General features: G+C 39.8%; 1 protein-coding gene across 1 annotated transcript in view; it reads right to left on the minus strand.

The window, feature by feature from the left end:
- The window catches only part of Zpr1 (zinc finger protein Zpr1), a 33,443-nt gene extending 19,315 nt beyond the window's left edge, over positions 1–14,128 (minus strand). The window contains exons 1-4 of the mRNA XM_070101440.1: positions 13,988–14,128; positions 13,028–13,161; positions 12,515–12,764; positions 8,559–8,719 (exon numbers count right to left, since the gene is read on the minus strand). Coding sequence (XP_069957541.1) covers positions 8,559–8,719; positions 12,515–12,764; positions 13,028–13,126 — 510 coding nt within the window. The 5' untranslated portion in view covers positions 13,127–13,161; positions 13,988–14,128. The remainder of the gene's footprint in view (positions 1–8,558; positions 8,720–12,514; positions 12,765–13,027; positions 13,162–13,987) is intronic.
- Positions 14,129–14,724: the final 596 nt, after the last annotated feature.

The raw sequence follows: 14,724 nt of genomic DNA on the forward strand, positions 1-14,724 counted from the left end.
CACGTCAAGTATTAAAAACCATTTGTCTCCATTCACTCCTATCAAACACGCTCACGCATGCCTGCTGGAAGTCCAAGCCCCTCGCACACAAAACCTCCTTTACCCCCTCCCTCCAACCCTTCCTAGGCCGACCCCTACCCCGTCTTCCTTCCACTACAGACTGATACACTCTTGAAGTCATTCTGTTTCGCTCCATTCTCTCTACATGTCCGAACCACCTCAACAACCCTTCCTCAGCCCTCTGGACAACAGTTTTGGTAATCCCGCACCTCCTCCTAACTTCCAAACTACGAATTCTCTGCATTATATTCACACCACACATTGCCCTCAGACATGACATCTCCACTGCCTCCAGCCTTCTCCTCGCTGCAACATTCATCACCCACGCTTCACACCCATATAAGAGCGTTGGTAAAACTATACTCTCATACATTCCCCTCTTTGCCTCCAAGGACAAAGTTCTTTGTCTCCACAGACTCCTAAGTGCACCACTCACTCTTTTTCCCTCATCAATTCTATGATTCACCTCATCTTTCATAGACCCATCCGCTGACACGTCCACTCCCAAATATCTGAATACGTTCACCTCCTCCATACTCTCTCCCTCCAATCTGATATTCAATCTTTCATCACCTAATCTTTTTGTTATCCTCATAACCTTACTCTTTCCTGTATTCACCTTTAATTTTCTTCTTTTGCACACCCTACCAAATTCATCCACCAATCTCTGCAACTTCTCTTCAGAATCTCCCAAGAGCACAGTGTCATCGGCAAAGAGCAGCTGTGACAACTCCCACTTTGTGTGTGATTCTTTATCTTTTAACTCCACGCCTCTTGCCAAGACCCTCGCATTTACTTCTCTTACAACCCCATCTATAAATATATTAAACAACCACGGTGACATCACACATCCTTGTCTAAGGCCTACTTTTACTGGGAAAAAATTTCCCTCTTTCCTACATACTCTAACTTGAGCCTCACTATCCTCGTAAAAACTCTTCACTGCTTTCAGTAACCTACCTCCTACACCATACACTTGCAACATCTGCCACATTGCCCCCCTATCCACCCTGTCATACGCCTTTTCCAAATCCATAAATGCCACAAAGACCTCTTTAGCCTTATCTAAATACTGTTCACTTATATGTTTCACTGTAAACACCTGGTCCACACACCCCCTACCTTTCCTAAAGCCTCCTTGTTCATCTGCTATCCTATTCTCCGTCTTACTCTTAATTCTTTCAATTATAACTCTACCATACACTTTACCAGGTACACTCAACAGACTTATCCCCCTATAATTTTTGCACTCTCTTTTATCCCCTTTGCCTTTATACAAAGGAACTATGCATGCTCTCTGCCAATCCCTAGGTACCTTACCCTCTTCCATACATTTATTAAATAATTGCACCAACCACTCCAAAACTATATCCCCACCTGCTTTTAACATTTCTATCTTTATCCCATCAATCCCGGCTGCCTTACCCCCTTTCATTTTACCTACTGCCTCACGAACTTCCCCCACACTCACAACTGGCTCTTCCTCACTCCTACAAGATGTTATTCCTCCTTGCCCTATACACGAAATCACAGCTTCCCTATCTTCATCAACATTTAACAATTCCTCAAAATATTCCTTCCATCTTCCCAATACCTCTACCTCTCCATTTAATAACTCTCCTCTCCTATTTTTAACTGACAAATCCATTTGTTCTCTAGGCTTTCTTAACTTGTTAATCTCACTCCAAAACTTTTTCTTATTTTCAACAAAATTTGTTGATAACATCTCACCCACTCTCTCATTTGCTCTCTTTTTACATTGCTTCACCACTCTCTTAACTTCTCTCTTTTTCTCCATATACTCTTCCCTCCTTGCATCACTTCTACTTTGTAAAAACTTCTCATATGCTAACTTTTTCTCCCTTACTACTCTCTTTACATCATCATTCCACCAATCGCTCCTCTTCCCTCCTGCACCCACTTTCCTGTAACCACAAACTTCTGCTGAACACTCTAACACTACATTTTTAAACCTACCCCATACCTCTTCGACCCCATTGCCTATGCTCTCATTAGCCCATCTATCCTCCAATAGCTGTTTATATCTTACCCTAACTGCCTCCTCTTTTAGTTTATAAACCTTCACCTCTCTCTTCCCTGATGCTTCTATTCTCCTTGTATCCCATCTACCTTTTACTCTCAGTGTAGCTACAACTAGAAAGTGATCTGATATATCTGTGGCCCCTCTATAAACATGTACATCCTGAAGTCTACTCAACAGTCTTTTATCTACCAATACATAATCCAACAAACTACTGTCATTTCGCCCTACATCATATCGTGTATACTTATTTATCCTCTTTTTCTTAAAATATGTATTACCTATAACTAAACCCCTTTCTATACAAAGTTCAATCAAAGGGCTCCCATTATCATTTACACCTGGCACCCCAAACTTACCTACCACACCCTCTCTAAAAGTTTCTCCTACTTTAGCATTCAAGTCCCCTACCACAATTACTCTCTCACTTGGTTCAAAGGCTCCTATACATTCACTTAACATCTCCCAAAATCTCTCTCTCTCCTCTGCATTCCTCTCTTCTCCAGGTGCATACACGCTTATTATGACCCACTTCTCGCATCCAACCTTTACTTTAATCCACATAATTCTTGAATTTACACATTCATATTCTCTTTTCTCCTTCCATAACTGATCATTTAACATTACTGCTACCCCTTCCTTTGCTCTAACTCTCTCAGATACGTATAAGCTTGTACATGCATGTGTAGCATGACCTAAGTGTAAGTAGCAGTATGCATGTTTATGAGACAGAATAAAAAGACTTCTTTCAACAAAGCGGCAGTATCCCACCAAGGCAGGGTGGCCCACAAAGAAAAACGAAAGTTTCTCTTTTTAAATTTAGTAATTTATACAGGAGATGGGGTTACTAGCCTCTTACTCCTGGCATTTTAGTTGCCTCTTACAACATGCATAGCTTACAGAGGAAGAATTCTGTTCCACTTCCCCATGGAGATAAGAGGATATAAACAAGAACAAGAATCAGTAAGAAAATAGAAGAAAACCCAGAGGGGTGTGTATATACATGCTTGTACATGCATGTGTACTGTGACCTAAATGTAAGTAGAAGTAGCAAGACATACCAGAAATCTTGAATGTTTATAAGACAGAAAAAACACCAGCAATAACATAGTTGCTAAAAGTATTAGTCAAAGGGCTGAAGAGGGGTTATTGAGGTGGTTTGGTCATTTAAAGAGGATGGAACAAAGCAGAATGACTTAGAGAACATATAAATCTGTAGGGGAAGGAAGGCAGGGTAGTTGTCGTCCTAGGAAAGGTTGGAGGGATGGGGTAAAGGAGGTTATATGGGCAAGGGACTTGAACTTCCAGCAAGCATGCATGAGAGTGTTAGATAGTGAATGGAGACAAATGGTACTTGGGACCTGACGAGCTGTTGGAGTGTGAGCAGGGTAATATTTAGTGAAGGGATTCAGGTAGTAGGTTGGTAGACAGCAACCACCCAGGGAGGTACTACCGTCCTGCCAAGTGAGTGTAAAACGAAGCCTGTGATTGTTTTACATGATGGTAGGATTGCTGATGTCTTTTGTCTGTCTCATAAATATGCAAGATTACAGGCATGTCTTGCTACTTCTACTTACACTTAGGTCACACTACACATACATGTACACATTTATTTATACACACTCATCTGAGTTTTCTTTGATTTTATCTTAATAGTTCTTGGTCTTATTAATTTTCCTTTTATATCCATGGGGAAGTGGAATAAGAATCTTTCCTCCGTAAGCCATGCGTGTTGTAAAAGTCAACTAAAATGCCGGGAACAATGGGCTAGTAACCCCTTTTCCTGTAAAGATTACTAAAAAGAATAAGAAGAAGAAAATTGTCAAAGTGGGAAGTCTGAATGTGCGTGGATGTTGTGCAGATGATAAGAAAGAGATGATTGTGGATGTTATGAATGAGAAGAAGCTGGATGTCCTGGCTTTAAGTGAAACAAAGCTGAAGGGGGTGGGAGAGTTTCAGTGGAGAGGAATAAATGGGATTAGGTCAGGGGTTTCAAATAGAGTTAGAGCTAAAGAAGGAGTAGCAATAATGTTGAAGGATAAGCTATGGCAGGAAAAGAGGGACTATAAATGTATTAATTCAAGGATTATGTGGAGTAAAATAAAGATTGGATGTGAAAAGTGGGTTATAATAAGCGTGTATGCACCTGGAGAAGAGAGAAGTGTAGAGGAGAGAGAGAGATTTTGGGAAATGTTGAGTGAATGCGTGGGGAGTTTTGAATCAAGTGTGAGAGTAATGGTGGTTGGGGATTTTAATGCTAAAGTGGGTAAAAATGTTATGGAGGGAGTAGTAGGTAAATTTGGGGTGCCAGGGGTAAATGTAAATGGGGAGCCTTTAATTGAGCTATGTGTAGAAAGAAATTTGGTAATAAGTAATACATATTTTATGAAAAAGAGGATAAATAAATATACAAGGTATGATGTAGCACGTAATGAAAGTAGTTTATTAGATTATGTATTGGTGGATAAAAGGTTGATGGGTAGGCTCCAGGATGTACATGTTTATAGAGGGGCAACTGATATATCGGATCATTATTTAGTTGTAGCTACAGTTAGAGTAAGAGGTAGATGGGAAAAGAGGAAGGTGGCAACAACAAGTAAGAGGGAAGTGAAAGTGTATAAACTAAGGGAGGAGGAAGTTCGGGTGAGATATAAGCGACTATTGGCAGAAAGGTGGGCTAGTGCAAAGATGAGTAGTGGGGGGGTTGAAGAGGGTTGGAATAGTTTTAAAAATGCAGTATTAGAATGTGGGGCAGAAGTTTGTGGTTATAGGAGGGTGGGGGCAGGAGGAAAGAGGAGTGATTGGTGGAATGATGAAGTAAAGGGTGTGATAAAAGAGAAAAAGGTAGCTTATGAGAGGTTTTTACAAAGCAGAAGTGTTATAAGAAGAGCAGAGTATATGGAGAGTAAAAGAAAGGTAAAGAGAGTGGTGAGAGAGTGCAAAAGGAGAGCAGATGATAGAGTGGGAGAGGCACTGTCAAGAAATTTTAATGAAAATAAGAAAAAATTTTGGAGTGAGTTAAACAAGTTAAGAAAGCCTAGGGAAAATATGGATTTGTCAGTTAAAAACAGAGTAGGGGAGTTAGTAGATGGGGAGATGGAGGTATTGGGTAGATGGCGAGAATATTTTGAGGAACTTTTAAATGTTAAGGAAGAAACAGAGGCAGTAATTTCATGCACTGGTCAGGGAGGTATACCATCTTTTAGGAGTGAAGAAGAGCAGAATGTAAGTGTGGGGGAGGTACGTGAGGCATTACGTAAAATGAAAGGGGGTAAAGCAGCTGGAACTGATGGGATCATGACAGAAATGTTAAAAGCAGGGGGGGATATAGTGTTGGAGTGGTTGGTACTTTTGTTTAATAAATGTATGAAAGAGGGGAAGGTACCTAGGGATTGGCAGAGAGCATGTATAGTCCCTTTATATAAAGGGAAAGGGGACAAAAGAGACTGTAAAAATTATAGAGGAATAAGCTTACTGAGTATACCAGGAAAAGTGTACGGTAGGGTTATAATTGAAAGAATTAGAGGTAAGACAGAATGTAGGATTGCGGATGAGCAAGGAGGTTTTAGAGTGGGTAGGGGATGTGTAGATCAGGTGTTTACATTGAAGCATATATGTGAACAGTATTTAGATAAAGATAGGGAAGTTTTTATTGCATTTATGGATTTAGAAAAGGCATATGATAGAGTGGATAGAGGAGCAATGTGGCAGATGTTGCAAGTATATGGAATAGGTGGTAAGTTATTAAATGCTGTAAAGAGTTTTTATGAGGATAGTGAGGCTCAGGTTAGGGTGTGTAGAAGAGAGGGAGACTACTTCCCGGTAAAAGTAGGTCTTAGACAGGGATGTGTAATGTCACCATGGTTGTTTAATATATTTATAGATGGGGTTGTAAAGGAAGTAAATGCTAGGGTGTTTGGGAGAGGGGTGGGATTAAATTATGGGGAATCAAATTCAAAATGGGAATTGACACAGTTACTTTTTGCTGATGATACTGTGCTTATGGGAGATTCTAAAGAAAAATTGCAAAGGTTAGTGGATGAGTTTGGGAATGTGTGTAAAGGTAGAAAGTTGAAAGTGAACATAGAAAAGAGTAAGGTGATGAGGGTGTCAAATGATTTAGATAAAGAAAAATTGGATATCAAATTGGGGAGGAGGAGTATGGAAGAAGTGAATGTTTTCAGATACTTGGGAGTTGACGTGTCGGCGGATGGATTTATGAAGGATGAGGTTAATCATAGAATTGATGAGGGAAAAAAGGTGAGTGGTGCGTTGAGGTATATGTGGAGTCAAAAAACGTTATCTATGGAGGCAAAGAAGGGAATGTATGAAAGTATAGTAGTACCAACACTCTTATATGGGTGTGAAGCTTGGGTGGTAAATGCAGCAGCGAGGAGACGGTTGGAGGCAGCGGAGATGTCCTGTTTAAGGGCAATGTGTGGTGTAAATATTATGCAGAAAATTCGGAGTGTGGAAATTAGGAGAAGGTGTGGAGTTAATAAAAGTATTAGTCAGAGGGCAGAAGAGGGGTTGTTGAGGTGGTTTGGTCATTTAGAGAGAATGGATCACAGTAGAATGACATGGAAAGCATATAAATCTATAGGGGAAGGAAGGCGGGGTAGGGGTCGTCCTCGAAAGGGTTGGAGAGAGGGGGTAAAGGAGGTTTTGTGGGTAAGGGGCTTGGACTTCCAGCAAGCGTGCGTGAGCGTGTTAGATAGGAGTGAATGGAGACGAATGGTACTTGGGACCTGACGATCTGTTGGAGTGTGAGCAGGGTAATATTTAGTGAAGGGATTCAGGGAAACCGGTTATTTTCATATAGTCGGACTTGAGTCCTGGAAATGGGAAGTACAATGCCTGCACTTTAAAGGAGGGGTTTGGGATATTGGCAGTTTGGAGGGATATGTTGTGTATCTTTATATGTTTATGCTTCTAGACTGTTGTATTCTGAGCACCTCTGCAAAAACAGTGATAATGTGCGAGTGTGGTGAAAGTATTGAATGATGATGAAAGTATTTTCTTTTTGGGGATTTTCTTTCTTTTTTGGGTCACCCTGCCTCGGTGGGAGACGGCCGACTTGTTTAAAAAAAAAAAAAAAAAAAAAAATTCAGGGAAACCGGTTATTTTCATATAGTCGGACTTGAGTCCTGGAAATGGGAAGTACAATGCCTGCACTTTAAAGGAGGAGTTTGGGATATTGGCAGTTTGGAGGGATGTGTTGTGTATCTTTATACGCATATGCCTCTAAACTGTTGTATTCTGAGCACCTCTGCAAAAACAGTGATTATGTGTGAGTGTGGTGAAAGTGTTGAATGATGATGAAAGCATTTTCTTTTTGGGGATTTTCTTTCTTTTTTGGGTCACCCTGCCTCGGTGGGAGATGACCGACTTGTTAAAAAAAAAAAAATAAATGCTATAAGCATGAATAAAATGTTCAACACAAATATTATTATACCACATTACGATAACCAACATCAATTAAAAACTCCATTCAATTACAAGTGCTTCTCAGCTTACGATGGGGTTAAGTTCCGAAGAACCCATCATAAGTTGAAAATATCGTAAGTCGAATATGAATATGATGTGCTAAATATTTTTTTTTAACTCGTCAGTCATCTCCCTCTGAGGCAGGGTAATCCAAAAAGAAAGAAAATCCCCAAAAAGAAAATACTTTCATCATCACTCAACACTTTCACCTCACTCATACATAATCACTGTCTTTGCAGAGGCGCTCAGATACGACAGTTTAAAACTCAACCTCCAAACCGCCAATATCCCAAACCCCTCCTCATAGTGCAGACATTGTACTTCCCATTTCCAAGATTCAAGTCCGGCTAACAGGTTTCCTTGAATCCTTCCACAAAATAAATATGTAAATAAATAACTACTGTTACTGAATAAATGAATAATTAATGTAACTGCCAGAATTGAAAAGTACAAAAATGTATACAAGTTTGAGACTTGCCACCTTCATGCTGGGTAATTATCTCAAGTTTCATCTCCAAAGTAACTGCTTTTGTACCATCGTAAAGTCAAAAACATTGTAAGTTGAACCATCATGAGCTGAGGAGAACCTATTATCAAAAGACTTCCCTAAACATTCCAAGACCCTGACAGGCAGCCTCGTTAATGGTGGAAACCGCCACAGTATGGGGTCAGAAATATCTGTGACTGATTCTGAATGACTTTTAACACTTGCAAACTGGCCTCAGGTTAAGCTTTCTTGGGTACCGCCTAATCACCCAGGTCATTACAGCCCACCCGAGTCAGGTCTACAAAGCAATTCCAATTCGGCAAACATATTGCAAGAGCTTGTCCACAACTGAAAGTGTGTCCACTGGCTCAAGGTGTATTATGAACCTGTGTATATGGGGACTGTGTATGTTTTCATCTAAATTCAATCACTGTTCAAAATAAAAATTAACAAAATCCTGGACTATTAAATCCATGTACATACAATTAGAGTGAATGCTTCATTAAGGGTCAGCAGTCCCAGTATTTTATCAATGAAATCATCTATCTGATCTGCAACCTCTCTCTGCTCCATTCTTCTGGCAGACTGATCTTGGTTCAACTCTTCTATCGTCCGTCTTAAAATTCCCTCGACAGTAGTCACCTCTGAGAAAGTACAAATCATTATATTAAAAAGTAAACAATAAATCTATACAGGCATACCTTGCTGATATGACACTTCACTTTAGAGAGCTTCAGTAATACAGAACGTTTCAATTATGTTCATCTTTTATTATTTTCGGTAGTGATGCACACTCCAGCTGACTCCGAGCTCAATCAAGCAACGCTTATTATTTTTTTCTTTTGTCTTGTTTTTTTGGCAAAGTGTTATTGTGCACATAATAAACAATAGTGTAAGCATGTTTTTAGGCTTTTATATAGTGGCAAATTAAAAAAAAAGCTGCAATTTGCTTTGCGGCAGCAGTCTGGAACCTAACCCACCATACAGCGAGGTATGTCTGTATTGGTCATACAGTGCTTCATTACATTATTACATTCATGAAGCCCATGCTAAACCCATAGTAGTAATACAGCTCCAGAGGCACTGGGAGACATTGTGGTTCAATCCAAGGAGAAAGCAACTATAGTGCTAATGAAAGAATAGTGAGAATGAACATGGCTTATATGAGATCCTTGATTATGCTGTACCAATGCTAATGTTATCTAAAGAAAATTCACTTTAGCTCTTGTATCTAATGCAAAATTAAGAACTCAGAATTACTCATACCTTAAAATTATAAAAGTTGTTAATATGAGGAAAGAGTTTGGCATTTCTAGTATCAGTTATAAAAAACTGAGCCTAGAACTTTAGCTAGTATTAGAATGTTAAGAAATTAACCAAATACTGTCACTACAAATCATACTAAATGGGAAAGATTTACCAGCCAGTGGCATCTTCAGGCCAATGCAAAAAGAGTGTAAGATGAGATGGAGTTTGAGGTAATCAGTCCCTCAGTCTAGAATCAACTCCAGACCTCAAACTCCTCTCATCTTCCACCTTTTGCTGCACTGGACTGAAGAAGCCACTGGCTGGTGAAACATTTGCAGAACAAAGATACCCAAATGCTGCACATGTGTCTCATTTAACAACTTGTCAGATATCTAAACCATTTATTCACAAGGTTAGTCTTGTTTACAAGTACATACTGTACTTCTACCAGTTGACATACACACGGGTGATGATCAACTAAATGCAAAGTATCCAGCCTCAGCCTTATGGTTACTCGAACATTATGTGGTTGACCGTCCACTTAGAGGGGAACAGACAGAAATAGTAGAATAATTTAAGTGATATGTCAAGGTATTTTATTAATGAAAATAAGATACCAGATATTTTAAGCAGATATTCTAAATTTACTTACAACAGATAAATATAAATTGTAAATATATGTGCTGTTAACCCTCTTGGGGACTAACTCTTAGGCCTTTTGCATTAATGTGTCCTGGCACTATTATTCAGAGGATGGAAATGGTGTACAATAAACTAGCCACTTTAGTCACAATCTAAATCTAATTTGATTTCTCAAAAAAACAGGCAAATAAGGCCAGTATCTATAGCATAGACTTCAAATAAGCCATGCATCCAGCAGAAAAAAAAACAGACATGATTAAATTGGGTAGACTCAAAAATTAAAGCAGTTACAACAATCTATGAATATACCAGTCTCAAAATTTGAAGATGGTCAATTGTTGGTTTTCTCAGTTACTGTAATTTATCTTTTGGACAACCAAGACTTATAAGCCTCAACTCAAATAAAATACATATACAGTGGTACCTCGGTACACATCCTTAATTTGTTCCAGGACCTTGGACTTACACCAAACAGGATGTATACCAAACTAATTTTCCCATAAGAAATATAGGGGAAATGATTAATCCATTCCCATGAAAAAAATTCCTTTTGCTATCGGCATATTATACATTTATGGGGTTGTTTAAAATAATTTAAACACTGCTTAATACTAAAATACTACATACATAAATACAAAAGAATTAGATGAAATAAATGCAAATTTAACCTCACTTTACTTTGCTGATTAGAGTCGAGTGCCTACTAGGATAGTGCTGAGAAGGGAGGAGGAAATGTTATTGTTTGGAAGGAGAGTCTCCTTCTCTTTTCTGTCTTTTCCCTATTTGGACCTGGTTGAAGCTCACCAGGTTTGACCTTTATCTGTCCAAAGAACTTTGCTTCTGCCTTCTCCTCAGGATGTTTCGGAAATGTGACATTGTCTGGTCATTCCAGACAATGCTATTACGGCTTGTTTGGGGTTTATTGGGGTGATACTTCTCTGCAAAGTTTTTGACGTCCATCCACTTGGCAAAGATTTCCTTGATTAATGAAGTAGCGGCTTCCTCTACCACCTCTTCCGAGCCTGAAGAGTGCATCCATCTTTGTCTTGTGCTCCTCCTCCTCAAGTTCCTGCAGCTCCTCAGTGGTTAGCTCTTCCCTGTGCCCCTCCACTACCTCCTCCACATCATCATTCACATCGAGACCCATGGACCATGCCCAGAGACAATATCCTTCACTATAGACACAGCCTCAAAGTCCTCAAAGTCCCTTTCAGCCACTGCTTCTGGCCACCATATTCCTCCAAGCAGAGTTCGTTGTTCTGTATGAAACTTCCTGCCAGGCTTTGTCAATGAGACTTATGCAATGTGTGACAGTAAAGTGATCTTTCCAAAACTCTCTCAGGGTTAACTCTGTATCAGTGGTCACTTCAAAGCACCTTTGGAATAATGCTTTAGTGTGGTTTCTTAAAATCACTGATGACCTGCTGATCCATGGGCTGGCTTTAATCGCTTCACTTTCTTGGCTCATTCCTGCCAAGCTTCAGTTTTGCCTTTTTGCCTGATGCGCTATCGCTGGCACACTGTTTTTCTGTTATCCAAATCAAAAGCAATTTTTCAACATGCTCTAATGTCCCTGATCTTTGTTTGGTAATTGATTTCACCCCCTTCACAACATTAGCCGATTTAATAACATTTGTTTTTCACATTTGTAGATACCGTTGTTCTCGGCATACGGTATGCAGCAGCCAAGTCTCAGATACGCATGCCACCTTCATACTTTTCAACAATCTCTTTCTTCACCTCCATGGTGATCCTAACCATTTTCTTCATTGCTTGGCTCTTCTCGTTAACTTTCTTAGAACTCATGGTTAATGAATTTAATAAAAATTTATACGAAAAACACAAAAACAAGTGAAAATTCAGAGTTACAGCACGGGCTGCTCACTGAAGGGTAGCAATGGGCATACTGACGCAGTTGGGCAGTTGTGGCTTTGTCTTGAGAAAGAGGTAAATAAGGGTAGTGTGCGGCATCATGACTCATTTTGACCCATACAAGTTCTAGCACGCAAGTCATATTCCAAACAAAGGTCGTATACCAAGCAAAAATTTTCGCATCCAAACAGGACATTTACCAAGTTGGACTTATTCCAAAGCGGGTGTATACCGAGGTACCACTGTATGGTAAATTCTCAATATAATGGACTAATTGATGATGGTCCGAGTGTCTTAACTGAGAATATTAAAAAATTGCACATAAATGAAATAAATTATTCTATGGTACACCTAATATGGCACTGTACACACAATGTACAGTTGTTTCTTAACATGCTGGCCATCTCCCACCAAGGTAAAGTGACCTGGAAAAGAAATGCTTTCACCATCATCCACATTGTCTTGCTAGAGGTACACAGATGCGACACTTTACATGTCACTCCAAATAGCAAACACCAGATTTACAATTATACTATAAGAAACATTGAAAATAAAGGAGTTTAAAATACAATTTAACCAGTGGAATTTCACCATTATTTTAAAAGTGTGTTACATTGAGGTCTATTATATGAAGAGCTCACTGTACTATAGTACAACCCCAATAAGCAATAACACACCTCCTTTGTCTGTATTTCCTGGTATTTCCAGCTGCACTTCTGGTACAGACACAGTGGCATGCCCTGAACGTACCACCTGGCGACTCAAATCGTCTTCATTTTCCAAGTAGAGTTCGTAGCGTACTCCTTGCTCCTGCACCTGTCCTAGCTGAAAACCAGTGTTCTTGTTGCCACAGTAGTCACACTCGAAAGATGTCAGAATAACATCCTTGTAGTGAGGGATGCGGGTCATGAGTAAGCGAGTTGTGCCCTGTAAAATTATAAGACTTAGGATAGAAATGTTCACTCAATATTACTTTGTTATACACTAAATGCACAAAATGAATCGCTGGCCAGTGCAGTCGCCACTTGGCCAGCTGACCTGTGATTTTTGGGACTCCCTTGTTATGGGCTCAAACCCCACCCATTCCCCAATTTGTTTGCAATCGTGTCATTGCAATTTCACAAGTCCCACACAAAACAAGATTAACATACTCTATAATGGGGAATATCCTGAGCCTTAACAATACATACCATTTTGTCACAAGACATACAAAGACTGGCGACGACAGTTACGTGTGGGTCGTCACTCTCCGAAGCTAAGTCCACGTATATAGGTTGTAGTTCCTCCATCGTGATCAAACTTGTAACTGATTATACTTTAAGTTCTGAAATGTGTAAGAGTGTCAGAGTGAAGCAATGAAGTTATATAGAGTTATATAGAGTTATATAGAGTTATATAGAGTTATATAGAGTTATATAGAGTTATATAGAGTTATATAGTTATATAGAGTTATATAGAGTTATATAGAGTTATATAGAGTTATATAAAGTTATATAAATGCAATAACATGACTGAAACAGCATAGGTGCTAGGTGAACCGTGACAGGTGTAAGGTGACTAACACCCAGGTACCTACTTACTGCTAGGTGAACTGTGACAGGTGTAAAGTGACTAACACCCAGGTACCTACTTACTGCTAGGTGAACCGTGACAGGTGTAAAGTGACTAACACCCAGGTACCTACTTACTGCTAGGTGAACATGGACAGCTAGTGTAAGCAGAACTAGACTTATCCTCCCCTCTTAAGGATCGAACCTGATTACCGCCATAGGAGCTGCACGACCCTTGCTGGTTTAGCGCTTCCAACTCCCCCTCCCCCCACGAGTACAAAAGAAGACGCAGCTGACACAACCAAAGATTATCAATTACACCATTATTACAACCAAAACTAAGCGCTAAACCCACAAGGGTCGCACCTAAACAACACTTAAACATTACGGCTTAATAATGAACCATGACTATTTTAAGTAGCCAAAAAAGTTACTTGTGTTCCAGCCATGATATTGTGACTTTTACTCCACAATAAAACATAAATTCCAAAATAAAACATGTCAGACCCCCCCCCACCCCCAAACTTAACACATAAATTAGCATATATTTCAGTATGTGAGGCAATATTTGAGGTTATAAGAGGACACAGACACACTCACCTCTCTCCTACACACTTATAACAACACCTTTAGTCTCTTACAGACGCTGGACGACGTTATTTGAGGCCAGAAAGCTCATTAACACCTACAACACCTGCACGAAAACCTCTAGAAACTCCTCAGCTGGACCCTGGCGAGGCAGACTCCATCAATCCGGATTTAAATCCGACTTGAATCCGGATTCAGGTCGAATTTGGAACAGGATTCAAGGCGAATTTTTAATCCGGACTTGTTTTCGACTTCTATCCAGGTTTGTTTTCGACTTCCATCCGGGTTCGTTTTCGACTTCTATCCGGGTTCGTTTTCGACTTCTATCCGGGTTCGTTTTCGACTTCTATCCGGGTTCGTTTTCGACTTCTATCCAAGTTCGTTTTCGATTTTTATCCGAGTTCGTTTTCGACTTCTATCCGGGTTCGTTTTCGACTTCTATCCGGGTTCGTTTTCGACTTCTATCCGGGTTCGTTTTCGACTTCTATCCAGGTTCGTTTTCGACTTCTATCCATGTTCGTTTCCTACACCTATCCGGATTCGAATCCTTTTTAAATTTGGATTTGAATCCTACTTGTATCCAGATTCGTTCCCGATATTTTTTTTCGATTTGAATCCGACTTTTATCCGGACTCGATTCCTACTTCTATCTCGATTTAAATCCGACTTGAATCCGACTCCAATCCGGATTCAAACAGGACTTCAATCCGGATTTGAATCCAGGGGGAGGAAAAACCATAACAAAACCA

This window comes from Cherax quadricarinatus, chromosome 77 (assembly GCF_038502225.1).
Source record: "Cherax quadricarinatus isolate ZL_2023a chromosome 77, ASM3850222v1, whole genome shotgun sequence".
Classification (NCBI taxonomy): domain Eukaryota; kingdom Metazoa; phylum Arthropoda; class Malacostraca; order Decapoda; family Parastacidae; genus Cherax; species Cherax quadricarinatus.